Source organism: Amblyomma mixtum, chromosome 1, assembly GCF_055824585.1.
Source record: "Amblyomma mixtum isolate Tamu chromosome 1, ASM5582458v1, whole genome shotgun sequence".
NCBI classification, from domain to species: domain Eukaryota; kingdom Metazoa; phylum Arthropoda; class Arachnida; order Ixodida; family Ixodidae; genus Amblyomma; species Amblyomma mixtum.
Genome location: NC_143012.1, coordinates 102,135,881 through 102,155,371, shown reverse-complemented (window position 1 = coordinate 102,155,371; position 19,491 = coordinate 102,135,881). Strand labels below are relative to the sequence as shown.

The 19,491-nt window shown below is 48.7% G+C and overlaps 1 protein-coding gene across 1 annotated transcript in view; it reads right to left on the bottom strand.

The window, feature by feature from the left end:
* Positions 1-1,094: 1,094 nt before the first annotated feature.
* The window catches only part of cdi (serine/threonine kinase), a 43,227-nt gene continuing 24,830 nt past the window's right edge, over positions 1,095-19,491 (bottom strand). Inside the window, exons 4-7 of the mRNA XM_089555222.1 lie at positions 15,131-15,418; positions 14,109-14,295; positions 9,852-9,984; positions 1,095-1,863 (exon numbers count right to left, since the gene is read on the bottom strand). Of these exons, the coding sequence (XP_089411348.1) occupies positions 1,766-1,863; positions 9,852-9,984; positions 14,109-14,295; positions 15,131-15,418 (706 nt within the window). The 3' untranslated portion in view covers positions 1,095-1,765. The remainder of the gene's footprint in view (positions 1,864-9,851; positions 9,985-14,108; positions 14,296-15,130; positions 15,419-19,491) is intronic.

The following is a 19,491-nucleotide window of genomic DNA, read 5'->3' as shown; positions in this document are numbered from 1 at the left end:
TCACGCGTTGGTCGACTCCGCCCATCGTACGAGGCAGAATTAAAAAAAAAGGGCGGGAGCCGGACGTTAATTCGATTTAATTAGGTGAATCGGCCATACAGGGCAATAAGTCGCAGTTTCTAAGAATGCTAGGAACGTGTAGGTCGAGTTCCCGCGGCAAAAAGACAAGTTCAGAATCCTCTTCAGTGCACCTTTAATATCTCCAGCTGTTATACCAGTACTGGCATTTTGTGATGTTGCGAGGGAAGTTTCCATTCATTTTACCACGGCTGAAGCATGAAACCGGGTAGAAGAGCCATGATTCCCATTGTCTTTCCATCTGCTGGCAGCCTAGCAGATGATCTTCCATGGTATCGTGTCTCATTTCTATCCCTCATCGCCCGAGTCTGGGACGCTAAACCTCCCACACCCTTTCAGGCGCATTGTGCACAATTGTGTAAGTGGCAAACTAACAGCTTTTTCTGGGAAACTGGAGCACTCAACAGTGATTTCTTTATTTCAGTCAAATTGAGCACCCTTCTTGTTGCAAATAAGTTGCTCTTTTGTACCATGTAGCGAATGCAGTAAATAATATTTCACACAAGAGTGAGCTAGGTAGCACTTTGTTCGCCGTTTTTGTGCACACAGATTTTGCCGCGAGTGAAAACATCGATTGCTTTTGCTCAATTTCGAGTGTAATGTGAACCTTCGAAGCACAAAGCGATTCCACGATCCCTAAGGTGTTTACCTGACACACGAGAACATTTCGATGTTATTATTTCTAACAAATCTGACCCTTTCTATGGAATTCTCCACATTGTTGTAAAAACTTACCTGCTGGTCTTTCACGTTTGAAAACTAACAAATTCCCTTTCTTGAGGCCTGAATATGCTACTTAGGTGAAAAAATAATTGATTTCAGCCAAAACAAAAAATGGCACCTGAAAGGGATAAACCGACCAGTTGTTGTGGGCTGGGTACAGGCTTGATATTGGTGGGCGCAGGGCAGTTCCATCCCTCTTTGCCACGCAACCCCACCAATCAAGACTGCTGCTCTAGGCACTCTCAGCAACCAGCACACGAATGTGCACGGCAGGGAAGCAGAAGCCGCACAAATGTACCAGATGGCGCTTTATACCAAACGGCATCATACATTCGACGACACCGCACAAAAAAGGACGCAAAATGTGAGGGCGCTGCCAGTTCTAGAAGAGCTGTGGGGAGAAACAAGATGTCAAGAGTGGACAAACCTGCAAGTTACAAGTGGCAAAGGAAAGGCTGGGAAGGGGGAAAATGGAAGCGTGTGACGAAAAGCCAGTGCCACAAAGAAAGACAGCAGATTATTCTGGAAAACATTCACCAACAACTGAGAAGGGGGCAACAGCGCTGAAAGAACAAGACAGGGAAAAGAAAAAAAAACTGTGCGCACAGGTGGCCACACCTCCTCCTCTTGGGGGGGAAAAAAAACGGCAAAGGTGTGAAGCAACGTAATTTGCCAGGTAGAAATGCATGTGCTTTTTTTTTTTTTCGTTCTTTTTCCCCCCCGGCACACTACACTTCTGTCCATGCATTTCTATGCCCGCCACTTTCAGTCACCAGCAGAGTCACTTGGCCTCAAAATGGTGACACACCGGTGAGAGGATGCGGGTCGGAGGAGGGGCGGAGGAGAGCTTGTCGGTAATAATAAATAGTCCTCGGGCGGACGGTGTTGCCAAAGTTCTCCAGAGGCTGGCAGAAGAAGCGGGGCCGCATTGTCTCAAGAGTCCCGTTCGCGTATCTCGTCATTGTCACTGGTGACTAGAGTCCTCCTCGAGAATCTTGCGGCCATCCTTGAACCGGTGTGCAAATGGGTTGGCTGTGCTGCAACACGCCTGCTCCGGCCCGACTGCACAGAGGAGAAAAAGAGAAGGCAGGCTGACTCCTCGTCTTCGTAAAAAGCTCGGTAATTAAAATTTCATTAATTGGACTTTTTGAATTGTTCAAACCGTAATAACTGGTATGGCCATGCTCCATAGAGGATTACATACAATGCAGCATATTCATTTGAACACTATCGGTACCACCACTGTTAATATGAACTACACATTGCCATGCAAACTGAGCCAACCGAGGAGCCCGCCCACAAGACTTTCTGGTTGAGATATGCAGGCAAAAACAGCAAGAGAGGCCAAAGGTGGAGTTGGTGGCTCTGTAGCCAGCAGCTGTATGACAACATCTCGCAGCATGACCCCAGAGGCTTGAAATTTGACTGTTGCTCATTTAAAGGGGGATGCGGCTTTCAGAAAAATTTTTTCTACTTCTTGATACAGTAGAACATTCTTCCAGGCTAGTTGGTTTGTTTTCAAGGAACTGCGCAAAAGCATGAGGACAGCAGGAGTAGAAACGCACAGACTACCCAACTGCTTATTCAAGGAAGCGAAAGCTGGCTATTTAAGGCGGCAACCCAGGCGGCCAAAGCCTTCATCACCATTGCCATCGCCAGTAGCAAGATATAGCGATGCCATTGTGCTTTTTTTGTGTGCGTGATGTTTGTAAAGCTGCTTTGGGCCTATGCTGCTTTCCCCCCCTCCTTTTCTCTCAGAACGAGCGGAGGCCGGCGGCAATTCACCTTAGTTTTCAAGAAAAACAAAAGTGGTTGTATGGGCGTGTTGGTGAGACATGATAAAAAGTTAAAGCACAGCGAGACGAGAACGGTGAAAGAGACGAGAGACAAACGAGCTGTAGAAAGTGTGAGTCAAGCGATGACCCCAGTGAAGCACCCATTTCCTGCCAGAGTACAGAACCCAGTGTGAAATCCAGCTGCGTGCCTTTAAAGCTCGTTGATTCAACACTGACGGGACCGCGAAAAATTGTCGAATTATCCGACTGTCGAAATATCGAATGAACAAAAAAACAATGTTTGCCGCAACAGGACATACCTTTATTTGGCAACGAAATCTGTTATCGTCGTCTGCTTTTTCGAGTGAATCTGAGCGACTATGATAGGTCTAACAGCTGCCAGGTGCTCTGCGGCACATGCACCATCAGGGATTTGTTCACAGAAGTCCTCCCGCACGGACAAGGCTTCTGCGGCTTCTTTCACAGTGCACTTCGGCATTTGGGACAACTGCTCACAATCACCACCTTCCGACGAATGGTTGTTGTCAGCGCCTGTCACTTCAATTATTTCACCCTCGGTCAGCTGACAGGACACAAAAGCGAGACGCGCAGGCACTGCGCGCTACCCACTTGAAAGCAGCGCGCGGAGGAGGTGAAGCGCGCGCGCGGCTTCGGCCGCTTATCTGTTTTTTCAGCCAGCGTCCGCTTTGGCGGACGCGGTTGTTGCTGCAAGGCGCGTCTTATCTTTCCTCTGATCTTTTAACTCTCCTCTATCTGCACGTGGCAGCGGTGGTGGCTCGGCTGGAGCCAGTAGGCAGGCCCGTGCAATTTCCTTTCATCCTTCTCTCAGTCGCAACAACAACAAGAAGCTCAGTAAGCACGCTGACAAAGCATGCAATTACCAAAAAAATAACCGCGATCGTAGCAGCAAGAACACGTGGAAACGACGACGCAAGCCAAAATGAGACGATATCAACACGACTGCTGCGACACAACAAAGCACAAAGAAAAGACGCCAGGTGCTTCGGCCACCGCTAACCTCGCTTCCCTCGCCCTCTTTCACGCTGCTGATGACGATGACCATACGGATGGCCTATCAGCCATACAGTAGCACCGATCGTGGCAGTGTTTTTTTCTTCTTTTTGCTCTCGGCACACCGGCTTGGCGGGGTTGCGACTGACTGAGAGAAGGATGAAAAGGAAAAGTGCACGGGCCTGCTTCCTGGCTCAAGCCGAGCCACCACCGCTGCCACGTGCAGATAGAAGAGAGTTGAAAGATAAGAGGACAGAGTGAAAGAGAGAAAAGACGCGCGTCGCAACAATCGCGTCCGCCGGAACGGACGCTGGCTGGAAAAACAGATACACTGCCGCAGCCCCGGCTTGCGGGGTGTGGAGTGAAGTCGAATTAACCGACGCATGTCAAAATTTGTTAGAATTAACGAGAGTTTCGCCCCACAGGCTCCTATGTATAATTGTAGGAACCTCGCGTGCGCGTCGAATTATCCGATTTTCTGAATTAACGGGGGTCGAATTAATGAGCTTTCACTGTACAAAGAATGCACCTTTGTCCCCAGAAGTACCTGCCCACTAATGCGTGAAATTATCGAGGCAGAGATAATAGATAGTTTAGGAGAAAACTGCGCGTCAAAGCAGTCCATTGCTTTAGCGTGCAAGGAATTACAGTACTTGCGACGTCATTGAATGGTTGCAGACTGCGCATGTATGATACCGGCCACGATCAGCCTTTGCATGCTGCTTTGTTATTCACAATAAACTGTTCAAAGTAAGCACACGTTTGTCTCTCGTTTCTTTCACCGTCCTTGTCTTGTTGAAGTTGAAGTTTATTTCCTCTGTTACGAAGGAGGAGCCGGGACTAAAAGCTGTGGTGACAGCTTGACAAAGGGTCCCGGCTCCTTTACATTCCCGACAGTACAGGAGGAAGACGATGGCTATACTCATACATACGTACATACATACATAAAAAATATATCAGCAAGATGAATACATCACTCACTGCTTGAAAGAAATAAATAAATCAGCATTTTACAGACCACTTATGCACATCATGCACTAACGAACACACAAAAAAAGGTAATGTCATAAATCATCACAAAAGAACACCGCAAATAAAATTAAATAAAAATAATAAACGGCACTTGAAATTCAAGGAAAACAGTTTGTCCGGCAATATTCCAGAATTTCAAGTTTTGATTTGTTGGTTATATCAAATTTTTCTTGGATTAATTTGTTCAGCAGAGTTGGAAGGTTATAACATACGGATTCATTCACATAGTGGGCTCTTGGTGTTGGGGCAAACCAAGTTTCTTTATGTCTCGTGTCACGGCAGCTGGTGTTTTCTCTGAGTTGTGCAAGCAAAATGATGAGATTATTGGGGTGTTTTAATTGAGATTTATAATTTAATAGTAGTCTGTAAGTATAAAATGCGAATATGGGAAGAATTTCATACTTTGCAAAAAGACTAGTGGTAGAAGAAAATAATGGTACATTAGCAATACACCGCACTGCTTTTTTCTGTAGCAGATGTATCTTTCGAAGATTAGTTATGCCTGTTGTGCCCCAAACTATGTTACAATATTGAAGATTAGAAAGTACTAACGCATTGTAAAGCATGATTTTTACCTTTGTTGGAAAGATGTGTCTAAAACGCGCAAGTATACCCAGGGCTGAGGCAACTTTAGAACGAATGTATTCTATGTGTGCATTCCAATATAAATTGCTTGAAAAGGTTACTCCCAGTGTTTTTACAGACTCAACGAGTTCAATAGGCTGATTATCGAATACGGCTTTGATAGGATGTGATATTTTCTTTCCCTTAGGACGGAATAACATAATTTTTGTCTTCATCGGATTTATTCGCAGATAATTTGCTTCTGCCCATAAGCCGAGTTGAGTAAGTGCACTGTTTGTTTGTTTTTCAATGTCTGTTTCGGAAGTACCTGTGATAAAAAAAGATGTGTCATCAGCATATGATACTATATGAGCGCTACTTGTGCAGTGGAAAATATCATTTATGTAAATTAAAAACAGTAATGGCCCAAGTATGCTGCCTTGGGGCACTCCGCATGTTATAGAGAGGGTAGAAGAAGTTGCTCTGTTTACATCTACGTACTGAGCTCTGTACGATAAGTAGGATTCTAATAAATTTAGCGCTACGCCACGTACACCATACCTATTTAATTTAGAAAGAAGAATATTATGATTAATGAGGTCAAATGCCTCAGAAAAATCGATATAAATACCAATGGCGAGTTTATTTTCTGTGAAAGACTTTATTATAATTTCTTTCTGTGTTAGAAGCGCCGTTTCAGTAGACCTGTGCTTCCTAAAGCCATGCTGGAAGTCAAGTAATAAGCGATTGTCATCAAAATATGAGGTAATTCTGGTGTGGATTATTTTCTCAATACCTTTAGAAAGCACAGGTAGTATGGAAATCGGTCGATAGTTATTGAGTAATTTTTTATCTTCATGCGTTGTGCGCTTAAACTTTATATTATTTCAAGAAAAAAGCTACAGAATACGCAGAAGTGCACGGCAGCCTGGTGGCACAGTGCCAATTGGGAGCATTTGAAAAAAAAAAAATTACCGACGATTACGTTACTTCCTAATGCGAAATTTGAGCGCAGCAAATAAGCTGTTTCACCTTTTCGATAGTGAGTCAACCCCAGCTGCGGAGTTGGTTTCAGGGACAACGCCGCCGATGCCGACACAAACAATATGATACCCTCGCTTCCGCAGCGCTAAGAACCAGGTCTAGCCGTGGGAAGGTGGTCACGTATTCGTCGACGTGAAATAACCGGCGCGTCGGCAACTGAAGAGCACCCTATCCGCCACACAAGAACAGGGGGGGGGGGGACCCTTTCCTCCTCTTTCTGCATGGCGGCGACGGTGTTCTATGCAGTCACGTTATCTTGACTCTCTAGCGGCGTCAGCGGCATCCAGCGGTATCAGTCGGTCGCTGCTAGCGCTGGGGGGATGAAAGGGGGGCGGAGCTGGTTACGAGGCCGACGACAACGCGAAACCCAGGAACGGACGCCAAAGAGCTGCGCTCTAAAACGCTCGATACCGGCAGAACCCGAAAGCACCGCATCAAGACGTGCAACAACCAGAGTGAAACCTCATTTCATGGAGAGACTGCTGCATATCCCGAACTGAGGCCAAGGCAGCGAAGTTCGTCTGGGAGCTGTGTGCAAGATCACCTCCGAGGTGCACCTCCAGACTCACGAGGGGGCTTGGCATCGAGGGTGCAGCGATTGATGAAGCAAAAGAGCTTTCAAGTAAAACTTGTTGCTGAGCGAGTTGGTGCATACTTCCTGAAAAAAGTTAGTGCAACACATGAACAACCACGAGAAAGAATGACAGGATGACGCGCTACTGACAACTGAATTCTTTAATGAAAGACACACAGAATATATATGGTCATCGTCACGCCACCTATCAGCTGCAGTAAACGTCAGAAGTCGGTGAAAGATGATAAAACGATAAAATAAACCCTTCGACACGAGGGGAGTTAAAAGCGATAAGAGAGTTGATGAGTCTTTAAAAGCAAAAAGGAAAACAACGAAAAGATGTGACGAGGTGTATAAGGCCAGAATAACATGTCTGAATGGAATCCGAAAGGACGAAAGCGATAAGGAAAAGCCAGAAAACAGAACACACCTTTTAACTGAATTCAAGCACTGAACACCAGTGACCACAGCAGAAAATGCAGTGCTTGAATTCAGTTTTAATATGTTAATACAGTAATCCCTCGTTATAACGAAATCGCTTTACTCGAAATATCGATTTATTCGAAATTTCTTCCGGTCCCGACCCAAACGCATGCATTTTAAGCAGCATTACTCGAAGCGCACGAAGAGCTTGACCCGCTTAGAGCGAAGTGGCGAGCGGAGGCATCGCCGCCGCCGAGCGTAGGCATCGCCACCATGGCGGCGACCCTTTGCGCATGCAGTGCCAAATTAATACCGCCGACGAATTAGACTCATGCAGACATAGAACAGGCCACAAAAGTACCAAACCCACGATCGATGACCTGCCTAGTAAAGGGGACCAAGGGAGTGCCGAGTGTCCCCTGCTCAGCGGGACCAAATTCCATGGTGCACCGCGCCCGCACCGTTAATCTCGGTCGGAAGCGCATTCCTGGTGTTCCCCGTGACAGAATCCACACGAAAATAGAGTTTTCCTCGCGCTTTGCGATGCCAGAAAACCGCAGTGTTTTGGATGCGGAAAAGTGGCCGGTCATGCTCGATTTGCGCCATTCGACTGGACAAACGGTCTAAATGCGTGGAAAGAAAAGCGAGTGCGATTCACCATGGCGTGAAGTTGCGAACGGCGCCGCAGCGTCCGATCGCAGCTCGCCGCCTGCGTCCAACCGGCTAATGACGGGCCGCTCGCGGCAAACGCAACAACGGGAAGTGGGAGCCAATGCGAGCGCGGAGAGCGGCAGCGTCCTGATGACGTAGGGCACGCTCCTTTGAGCCGGGCCGGCTTGCCCGAGGCCGGTCTCGACGCGTTCGCTCGCTCGATCGCGTGCGTCGAGACCGGCCGTGGCCTGCCAGCCTTGACGCCGGCCGCCGGCGTCTGCTAGCTCCATTGCTGGAGGTGTCGCGGAAATCTAACGTATCTTTTATTATGGGACTAGTTGACAGTAAACGGGTGCCGAGTGTAGCGCCTTTGAGTGCTGTCCAGTCAGTTGCGGCGTCGATGCAAAACCGGCTAGGCTTAGGGGCGACCAGGGCAGTTAGGGAGAAGCGCGCAGTTTGTCACCCGGCGTTCCTGCAGGCGGCATCGTTGCCAAAAGCTCCACTCTTGCACAGGCATGCTGTCGTTGCTCGAGTCTAGGAGGCAGACTTTATGGTAGCATGGCTGCTTTGTATTTTTCTTGTGCGAACGGGAAGTAAGACGAAACTGCCGGCCCTTCGATCAGCCTGGATCCCGCCTGGATCACAAAAATGAGCTAAAGCTTGTTCTTGATAGAGATAATAAACTTTGGTATAAGAAATTTGAAAACTGCATCACTTTTGAGGATCGCTGACCAATACTGAGTTGCCGGTAGAAGTAACAAATGTGCTACGAGCAAATTTTGTAGCAACAGCTACACTGGCCACGAACTTGCGATTGCGCTGTGGCAGTGCTATGCCTGCATGAGTCTAATTCGTCGGCGGTATTAATTTGGCACTGCATGCGCAAAGGGTCGCCGCCATGGTGGCGATGCCTACGCTCGGCGGCGGCGATGCCTCCGCTCGCCACTTCGCTCTAAGCGGGTCAAGCTCTTCGTGCGCTTCGAGTAATGCTGCTTAAAATGCATGCGTTTGGGTCGGGACCGGAAGAAATTTCGAATAAATCGATATTTCGAGTAAAGCGATTTCGTTATAACGAGGGATTACTGTATTAACATATTAAAACTTAATTCAAGCACTGCATTTTCTGCTGTGGTCACTGGTGTTCAGTGCTTGAATTCAGTTTTAATATGTTAAAAGGTGTGTTCTGTTTTCTGGCTTTTCCTTATCACTTTCGTCCTTTCGGATTCCATTCAGACATGTTATTTTGGCCTTATACACTGCGTCACATCTTTTCGTTGTTTTCCTTCTTGCTTTTAAAGACTCATCAACTCTCTTATCGCTTTTAACTCCCCTTGTGTCGAAGGGTTTCTTTTATTGTTTTATCATCTTTCACCGACTTCTGACGTTTACTGCAGCTGATAGGTGGCGTGACGATGACCGTATATATTCTGTGTGTCTTTCATTAAAGAGTTCAGTTGTCAGTAGCGCGTCGTCCTGTCTTTCTTTCTCGTGTTTGTGTGTTGCACTAACTTTTTGCAGGAAGTATGCACCAACTCGCTCAGCAACAAGTTTTCCTTGAAAGCTCTTTTGCTTCACAAATCGCTGCACCCTCGATGCCAAGCCCCCTCGTGAGTCTGGAGGTGCACCTCAGAGGTGATCTTGCACACAGCTCCCAGACGAACTTCGCTGCCTTGGCCTCAGTCCTCATTGCATTTTCAAATTTGGCAGTGCTGATGACGTCACTACCACTTGACCAATCAGAGACCTTTCTTATAGAGACACCCCGTGGTTTCTGCAACACAACTTAAATGCTATCGCATATCAGTAACGCCTCAATGTGTGTGCCAAGGCAGTGACAAAACGGCATGTCAACCAGTACCAGAATTTTGCTGGGGCGAAACGCACACAGCACCCCTCAAGTCCGCCCTACACGAGTCACCAGCCACACCCTTAATGCCTCCTCGGCCACCACTCACAGATAGCTTGGACACTCCCAATGCTGTCGTCGGTGGCGTCGGAAGCGGGGGAGTCGGCGTCCACGTCCCCGGCCAGCATCGCCTCCAGCTGCTCCACAATGCTCTGGAACGTGGGCCGCGCAGACGGTTCCACCTGCACGGACAAGGGCGTTCTGGCACTTGTTCTTGTCGAGGCCCTACCACCGGTAGGGATGCATTGTAAGGATGGTTTGGAGCAAACAAAAGACAATATGGTCTCCAATATGGTGAGAGGACACAACAACGGCTTTCAAGTGGCCTGCAGTGAAATCTGTCATTTCACAACAGGATGCACAGGATAAATTCTGCTGCGCAATGTCTGATGGACACAAGGGCAACAAAAAGGCTGCTACAGTCAAGCCTGGATGTGGTGAACCTCCAATGGAACCTCCCTCAAGAGAAATGCATACAACAGCTGTGTCTTACCAGTACTCGTCTACGGGGCAGAAACATGGAGGCTAACAAAGAGGGTTCAGCTTAAAGGGACTATGAAACAAATTAATTGAGATTATGTAAAGATAGGCAATCCATCACTCGTCACTCCAGCGCAAGAATTTTTGAGCTAGCATCAATAACAACGAAGTTATAGGCGATTAAAAATCACCCTCCTCCTCTCCCCCCTCAACTCGTACGCGCGGGGCACCATAAAAAAATAAAGAAAACAGCTCCGGGACTGGGCTCCGCCCATGAAAACGTCATTCGTTGACGTTCGGTTTACGACTTCCGGTTGTCGCACTCCCGAGGAGCAGCGTGCGTCGGCAGCGTCTCTCCGGTCTCGGTGCTTTCTTGGATTGCGGCGCGCGTCGGGTTTCTTTGCTAGTTGGCAGAATGGACCCGGACCTGTTCCCGGCTCACACAATGTTTTATTTTATTGTGCGCTGGTTCGGCCGTCACACCGATGCTGCCAAGTCTTGGCGTGAAACACCGTGCATATACTGAGCCCAGCTGTCGAATGATGCTGGACACCCGGCTGCGGGATCGCAAAATCGCGCCGCCCGACTTAGAACACAAGGAACACGGTATTACGGTCGTAAAACGGACGGGAGAGTGAAAGAAGGTCGGGACCGAGTCTGCATGTTGAAGCAGCAGCCGAATGTGAACCGCAGCAGTACGTAGCCGTCAGGCCAAGGCCCTCCGCGACAGCTAACGCTTCGAATTCGTCCTGTGCCCTAAGTAAATGCGGCACCTTTTTTTAAGTTCTCGTAGATAAAATTGTCTTCCATCGCAGATCATATCGTGTAAACGTTCATACCGATCGCTGTAAGCTGGAAACTAGCCTTCCCGGCGGGAAGAAACAGTGTCGGCAGCGGCTTCGGTCGAAGCTTCAGGTGCTTGACATTCATGCCTGACTGTCGAACGAGCGCTGGGTTATAGTAGTAAGCGAAGTGTCGACCGCAAACGCGGAGTCTTCGGCGGGCGTGCGACGCTGGCAGTCCGATGCACTCCATCCAGGCTGCTCGCTCACGCACGTCTCTAGGCATAACATGCCTGAGTTCAACACCTCGCCAGTCACTGGGTTTGCAGCCGACGACACAGCAAGGCGTATTCATCCTGGGCGGTCGAAAAAGGCACTGCGAGTGGCTCCCGAACTCGCGACAGAAAGAGGCGGCAGAGGTAAATTAAAACCATATGCGCGAAGGCAATGCCCTTGCTCGCGCTTGCCCGAGGGTGTCGCGCGGCAGCTCGAGCAGACGATTTTCACCGCTACCGGAAGTGTGCCCGTGACGTCGAAGCTGCCGCGGCTCTAGCGAATGACAGCGTGTGGTGGCCTGCCGACGTCATGGGACTAGTGACGTCTGTTTTCCCGATTTTGGTTTCAGAATTGCTCCCTACGAAGACACCAAGCGGCCCGCGAATTTTAAAAAACACGATTTTTAAAAATTCATAATAAATTGCCGGCTCAGTTCCGAAGACTCATACTTGGTGTCAATGCTTCTGAGCATCACTTCTAACATTTACAAGCGGCTTTTAATTCTTTTCATGGTCCCTTTAAGTTAGGGACAACGCAGCGAGCCATGGAAAGAAAAATGATCAGCGTAACGTTAAGAGATCGGATGCAGGCGGAGTGGGTGAGAGAACAAATGCGGGTTAATGACATCCTAGTTGAAATCAAGAGGAAGAAGTGGGCTTGGGCAGGGCATGTAATGCGAAGGCAAGATAACCGCTGGTCCTTAAGAGTAACGGAATGGTTTCCAAGAGAACGCAAGCGTATCAGGGGGCGGCAGAGAGTTAATAAGTTTGCAGGGATACGGTGGCCGCAACTGGCGAAGGACAGGGTTAATTGGAGAGACATGGGAGAGGCCTCTGCCCTGCAGTGGGCTTGTCAGGCTGATGATGATGATGAGGTAGCAGATTCCTCGATACTGCCAAGTTTCTCAGTTCCAGTGAAGAGCGTGTACTCCATGTACCGAAGGTGCGAAGAGTTAGGTCAAAGTGAGAGTACCATTGCTTCAAACACTTTCTGTCACAGAAAGAGTCATAAAAAGAACTACCGTATTTACTCGCATAATGATCGCACTTTTTTTTTTCAAAAATTGACGCAAATTTAGGGGTGCGATCATTACACGGGGTAAATTTAAAAAAAAAATTTTTGAGCACCGAAAACGCAAAAAAGTCGCAAGCAGACAACCCTTATCACACGGGTGCGCTACCCGCGGTTATCGCGAACCGATCTCGGCTTACATCGTTAAATGAGAAGGTAGAGTGCGAAAAGCGCAAGAGCTGGCCCACTTCAAGAACGTACGTTCTTCGCCCTAAATCACGTTCAAAGAGCAACGCATCAAAATAGGCAGTGTGTATAGTGCTGCGCGACGGCGCTTTTATGCGGCTTTCGATCTCGCCCGATAGCGCGGCAACAGCGTACAACAGCAACATCCCGCGGCGCTCAAGCTACGCATTTTACCGCCGTTACGCCGAAAAATGTCCGGTCCCTGCCGCATTCTTGATGTACTTAGATGACACGTTCGCAACGCTCGGAGCACTGGATTGCGCGCGCTTACCGCAATGGTGCCTTGCCGCCCGCGAGCGCGGCGGACAACGGCGCTCTGTACTCGTTAGTCGTCGCTAGGCCTAACTTGTTTCGTATCGAGGCTACAGTGGACGGTGCTTTTGAATTGACCAACGCTATAATGAATGTTCTACTTATGGCACTGCCTTACTGACAACCTCATTGTTTCATATTAAAAGAAACATATACTATCGATTTCAGCAATGCCTTCGCAGCTGAGCTAGCCAAGCAGATCGGGTCACTCGCACTGCAACGGCGGCAGCTGCTACGCGGCTGCGAACATAAAACTAGCTTGTATTGCAGTTATTACTCCTACCAGCAACTCGGTACAGACCCGCGATATGCGATCCTCAACGAGGATTCATTTTTGACGTTCCCATAACCCAGGGCTTATTATTTACGAGAACAATAAAGTTTAGCCGGACCATCGCGTCACTTCGTTGCACCGCAACCCAGAACGGTGGCAAGACTTGCTACAACGGCGAACCGTGATTCGAGATAACCGCAGTTAAGTTTGGTATCCGCGGTTAAGCATAACCGCATTTAGACTGCCCGTGTGACCGCAGGTCAACCAACAGGCGGCTGCCGCTGCAATGCTGACAGAGCAAGAGGGTCATCTGCACGTGCCATCTGTCAGACAGATGGCAAGTGCGATCATCGTCGGTTAGACTCGACACCGTCGACAAATTGCCGCGGCAAGTTCGGGGTGCGATCATTACGCGGGGAATAAAAAAAACGGGTCAACCAACAGGCGGCTGCCGCTGCAATGCTGACAGAGCAAGAGGGTCATCTGCACGTGCCATCTGTCAGACAGATGGCAAGTGCGATCATCGTCGGTTAGACTCGACACCGTCGACAAATTGCCGCGGCAAGTTCGAGGTGCGATCATTACGCGGGGAATAAAAAAAACTGAATTTTGCCAACAAGATTCGGGGGTGCGATCATTACGCGAGTGCGATCATTATGCGAGTAAATACAGTAGTTTATGCAACCACCCTGCGTTGTGCCGCTTGCGTCCAATGCAATGTGCACAAGTGAGCAGCAAGGTTTATTTTTTTGTCTTGGTCGCTCGGTAAGAGCACCTGCCATTGCTTGCGAGAAAACTGCTCACTGTGGCAGGTGGCAGAAAAATTGACGACTGGTCGCTCGGGAAGAGCACCTGCCATCACAGGGCATTGCTGCACACCACTGCACCAGGTATGAATGTGAAGTGGAGGAGGACCCAGTCGTACCTGGCAGCAGGCCAGGGCCAGGCGCAGGAAGGCGGGCGGGCAGTCGTCGGGGCAGAGGCGGCGCAGGGCCAGCCGGTCCACCCCAAAGTCGGCCGTGCGGGGCAGCACGTCCGGGTCCGCCTCCAGCCGCACAATCATCTCGCACAGGATGATGCCGTACGAGAAGACGTCCGCCCGCTGGTCATACCTGCATCATGACCACAGGTACCCCCATGGGTGGGTGGCCTGGCCCAACACTACATCCCATCAGATGCTTTGCACTGTTCCATAACCCCTTCAAACTCAATATACAGCCGCCGACCGATTTTTCGGACTCGACGGGACCCGAAAAACGGTCCGAATAATCACAGTCTGAGAGATCCGTGAACTTAAAAAAAATACTTTTCTGCGAAAAACCGGCTTTCAAAATCGCAAAAATCACCGCTCATGTTCCACCTGCAAGCGATAATATTAGACTATCTGAGTCATAGCGGTGGTTTCCTCATGTCCGCACCCTATCACATCATGATACCAGATAGTGTAACACGGCCGCGGTCATGTCGCGAATGAATGCACTCGCTGCGCGAAGCAAGAACTGTCAAGTTTGCATTGGGCAATGACATTCGCAAAGACCAAGAGGAAACCGCTCCGAATGCCGCTTAACAAGTCTTTTCTATTTGTTGCCATCGAAGAATGGAATTCATTACCCGAGTGCATTGCCATCGAACGCGATCTTCCCTTGGTGTTTTACTACCGTTTCATATATGTTTGGCCACACTCTGTGACGAGTTTATATGCACATTTTCTCTTTATAACCTGCCAGTACATGTATATGGCACTGATTGTGACCTGGTGTATTATTGTGATGTAACGATCCCCCCCCCCTTCCACTTATGTAATGTCCCACCACCCAGGGGTCTTTAAGGGTCAATAAATGATGACGATGAGTGAATAAGCATAGAGTAGTTCTTCCTCAGCAAACATCATGGCCCCAGTTCATCACCCGACGAAGGAGCACCCTTTCACAGCAGTGCCCTCCCTACCAGGCTCCGTGGAGGCACTCGGGGGCCATCCAGTAGGGGGAGCCGACGACGGGCAGGCGGAAGTCACGGCAGCCGCCCGTGGCGACCGGGATGCGCTCGGCCAGGCCCAGGTCCCCCACGACGGCCGTCAGGGTGGGGGCGCCCCCGTCCTCCTCCTGGTGGCGCTTGATGAGCACGTTCTTGGAGGTCAGGTCCCGGTGGAAGACCCCCCGCGAGTGCAGGTACGCCATGCCCCGGGCTATGTCCAGGGCCAGCTTCAGCCGCAGCGCCCAGGGCAGGGGCTCCGACCTGCACACACACAGGAAAGGGTTTGTTAAATTGAATTCAGCGCCAAAAAACTGACAAGGGACAAAGAGAGACACACTGAGACAACACGAGCGCTAACTACCAACTGTTTATTCATGCTGAAGTACAGGGGATATATAGGAAGGGAATGAAGAGCATGCGCGTAGCGAGGTACAGATAATGCACATCCGTCAAGCAAACGAGGAAAGGGACTCGTCTCCTCATCTTGGCAGGCTGCCAGATGGAATAAACAAGGCATCCTGAACACTGCTTGTGCTGACTCGAGGAAGATGTGGGCTTGGGCAGGGCATGTAATGCAAGGGCAAGACAACCGCTGGTCCTTAAGGGTAACGGAGTGGATTCCAAGAGAAGGCAAGCGTAGCAGGGGGTGGCAGAGAGCTCAGTGCTAGCTAGGCCCCACGCGGACCTGAACACCATGCCACAGAGTAGCTTGAGCACCTCTGACATGCACGCAACAGCAGGCATGATGACAAACTGGGGGACTCGTCTCCAAGAGCATACAGGAGTTGAGATGCGGGCTAAGTTGGTTCATCATGTTTGAAGAAATAGCGCAATGGACGAGAACATAGACAGAAGCGCTGTCTGTCCTCATCCCCTGCACAGTTGCGAGAACATTAGCACTCCATAGTTTTGTTTCACTTTTCCGAGTTTCGTGCCAACTCGCATTAGCCAGCCAACCAAACCTAGCTATGCACAGCTTTCTTGTCTTTTCTATCCCCATTTTTAAGGCGAAAGCCTTTAATGCCTCATACTGTCGTTAGCAGCCGTGTCGGCAGCCATGTCGGCAGATGTGTCCGCGTTTCGGTTACGTGCCTTATATGGGCATATGCCAATCATTACTTAATACTTAATCGATGGCATTCAAATGACATCGGAACACGATTTAAGGCATTCTATGATAATCACATGACTATTAATGACTAATTGAGTAATAATAGTTAAGCAATTAGCCTAATTAACCTCCCTAGTCACACCACAAAAATAAATAAAACCGAGTAGGAAATTGGTCGAGTTGGGGAATCGAACCAGGTTCTCTGGAGTGCGAGACGAGCACGCTAACCACTCTGCCATGCCAGCTCGATGGTTTAGAATGAACAAAGGCACCTCTAGTGAATACGGTGTCTTCATTCACTCCCATCTTCCTCCCTTCCCGTTACAGCGAGGTTCAGGTGTCCACAGAGATATGCTTGTCCACCGAGATATGGGAGACAGACACATTTCCTTTCCTCAAAAACCAATTTACTGACGAGCAAGGCATACAGCCGAATGGGCAATGGCGTTCTGTGGACTCCCTGGCAGCGTTGCAAGACACTGTCGTGTTCCACTCAGTGAGATGAAGCTTAACATCTTAACCACACATCAGTGACACAAGCAGCAACACTGCGCTGAAGGCTTTCGCCTCACCACACTTTAGGTCAACAAAGTACCCCCTAAATTTTTTTTTCTTCCTGCTTCAACCCCGCTGACCGTTTCTGTCCGCGTCTTCGTTCTTCCATTCTACCAGTGCATTGAGACTGTGTGTTCGCCACGTGCCATTCGCAGCTTGTGCAGTGAAGCCTCCTCACACACAACACAGCTGCTTGTGAGGTGTGTGATGCAGTAGTGGCGGCGTTCCACCGCTAAAAATAGTCACTGTCACGCTGTTCTCATCTCAAAAGCAAGCAACCAATGACCACTCTTTGATCAAATAAATTACCATGATGCAAGTGCCTCTTACTACTCTTTTCAGGATCATCCGATGATTTGAACTTTCGTATAATTCCAAGGCATTTTCCAGTCCCTTGAAGTACAAATTAACAAGTGTCTATCGTACTGCCTCACACATTTCTCACACAACACTGTCAATTCTCAGATTTTTTTCCAAGAAATAAAGGTACGCTGATGTGGGACATTTTGTTACGGCTTTCTTATTTTTTCTGTCTCCCGAATAATGCAACATTTTGGACATTTTTTCTGATCACGTGAAATCCAAATTAACGGGGCATGGAATTCCACACCCCTGTATTGATACTGTTCCACTGCCACTATGGTTAAATATCATATTACACACATATTTCAGCACTGAATTTGGGTGCAGTGTTAGCTGCTTCCTTCCCACACACCTGAGAGGAGCAGTAGCTCCCTCTGGCTATCTGCAGAAGTACAGCAAAGCCACTGGGCCATTGTGAGTCCTTGTCGAATCAGTTAACTCTTTCATTACCATGGGAAAAGGACCGTTTTTCATATGCGAGTCTCTGAAGAACAAATTAGATGGCGCCAGATCCCCGTAACGGCTATAATGAGGAGCGTCGGTTCACACAAATGGACCGGGAGCAGGAGCGTTCCGGGCTCTCATTGCACAGTTTGAGCTTCGAAACAATACCTGACGATACAGCATCGTCATCAGGGTCCATGCTAATCGATGCATCAAAAATATGTGGTGCAAACGCAGCAGAATTGCGTGCAACAGGGTTTTTTTTGAGCGAGCACCATTCCCGATAATGACGGCTTGTTCGGAGCGCCCGACGCTGCACCCCCAACTTCAAGCGCGTCTCAAAAATTGTCGCGTCTTGGCAAAAATATAAACTAAGCAAGAAATTAAGTTCAATGTGTGGACAACAAACTGAATGACTCAGCAAGTCTGCAGCAGCCCCGGTCGCGCTGCCGTAGCGCTTTGAATTTTTCGATCACTGGGGATCGAAGCACAGTGGCATGGTAACGAAAGAGTTAAACCCAGCTCTAGCATGTGTTCCACCCACCTGTTCACCTTTCTGCGTTTGTCTGGCCTGTCCCCCAGCACTTGTACAGTGCATGTGGATGGATGGATGGAAGATAGGAGCGTCCCCTTTGAAACGGGGTGGTGGCAGTTGCCGCCACACTTGACTTTTTCTTTATTTTTATATCACCGTGTTATAAATCGGTCAAAATTCACCACTTTCCTTAAGTACTACACTTCTAACCTTATGTCACGACTCAGCTTTTCAGCCACTAATCCTCCAATCGCCTTTTGTTAACTTCCACTGTAGATTTACTTACATGACCATTGTCATCTTTAACTCTTTCGCTACAGCGCCATAGGCCATCGATCGCATATGATCGATTCAAATCGCCCGTGCAAAAAAGCTCATTTTGGAGAGTCGTGTACGTGCTCCGCCATCTAGCTAGCGAGCTCAACAACTGCTCTTTCGATTGCATCCTAGGTTTCAGTGTTTTGACATGAGGGGGCGCCGTGAAAAATAAAACTTTGAACGGCCGCAGCGGCGTCAGCCAGAGAAAATGGCGTCCGCGTCGCCGCGCGCTCCTCGAAAACGAAAGCTGACACCGAGTCCGTCGGCCGGTTTCGGTTTCGTTTTTTGCGACGAAAGCAGTGGTTATTAGTCGGGCAACAATGTACAAACGTTGGATTTTGGTTTCGACAGCGAGACTTCGCCTCTGGAGCCTGGAACGTCAGCGCGTACTTGCATGCAAGTTCTGTTTTCGTTCGCTGTGGGTTTTCTGCGGTTCATACGGTTTGTAATTGATGAGAGTGGTTTATTTTTGTGCTTCAGGGTCTTGACAACGTATGGCAATAGCAGTTTGCCAAATGCTCAAGGTCGCGTCACGTTTTTCAACCAAGACGACAGCTAGGTGTCCATATCGGCACATCGCTGCGGAGCGGCGCTCGGAGATTAGCTCGACTTCTCGACTTTTTTTTACGCTCTTCACGGCCGAAATGATGAAGACCGTGTGCGGAAACACTAATAAGTATGCATGGATGAAGATTTTCAGCAAGTTCGGCGCGACGGCTCATGGGAAGACGTGAATCTGTTGGAGGCATATGCTGATGTTCATTATAATGATCATATACATTGGAATTGTTGACCTGCCGCGACTTTATTTCTACTGAAATACCAGAATAATCTATTCTGGTCCTCTGCAATCAAAAATCATTTCTCAAAATTGGTTTTTCGCTTTTTTTTATTTTTTTTTGCACGTAACGGACCCGGATGATTCGGTGGCGGCAGCATCTATTGTCAAGATTTGGAAAGTGTCCTGGCTTTCGAACCACATCGCTAAAACTTATTTCATTGATTCTG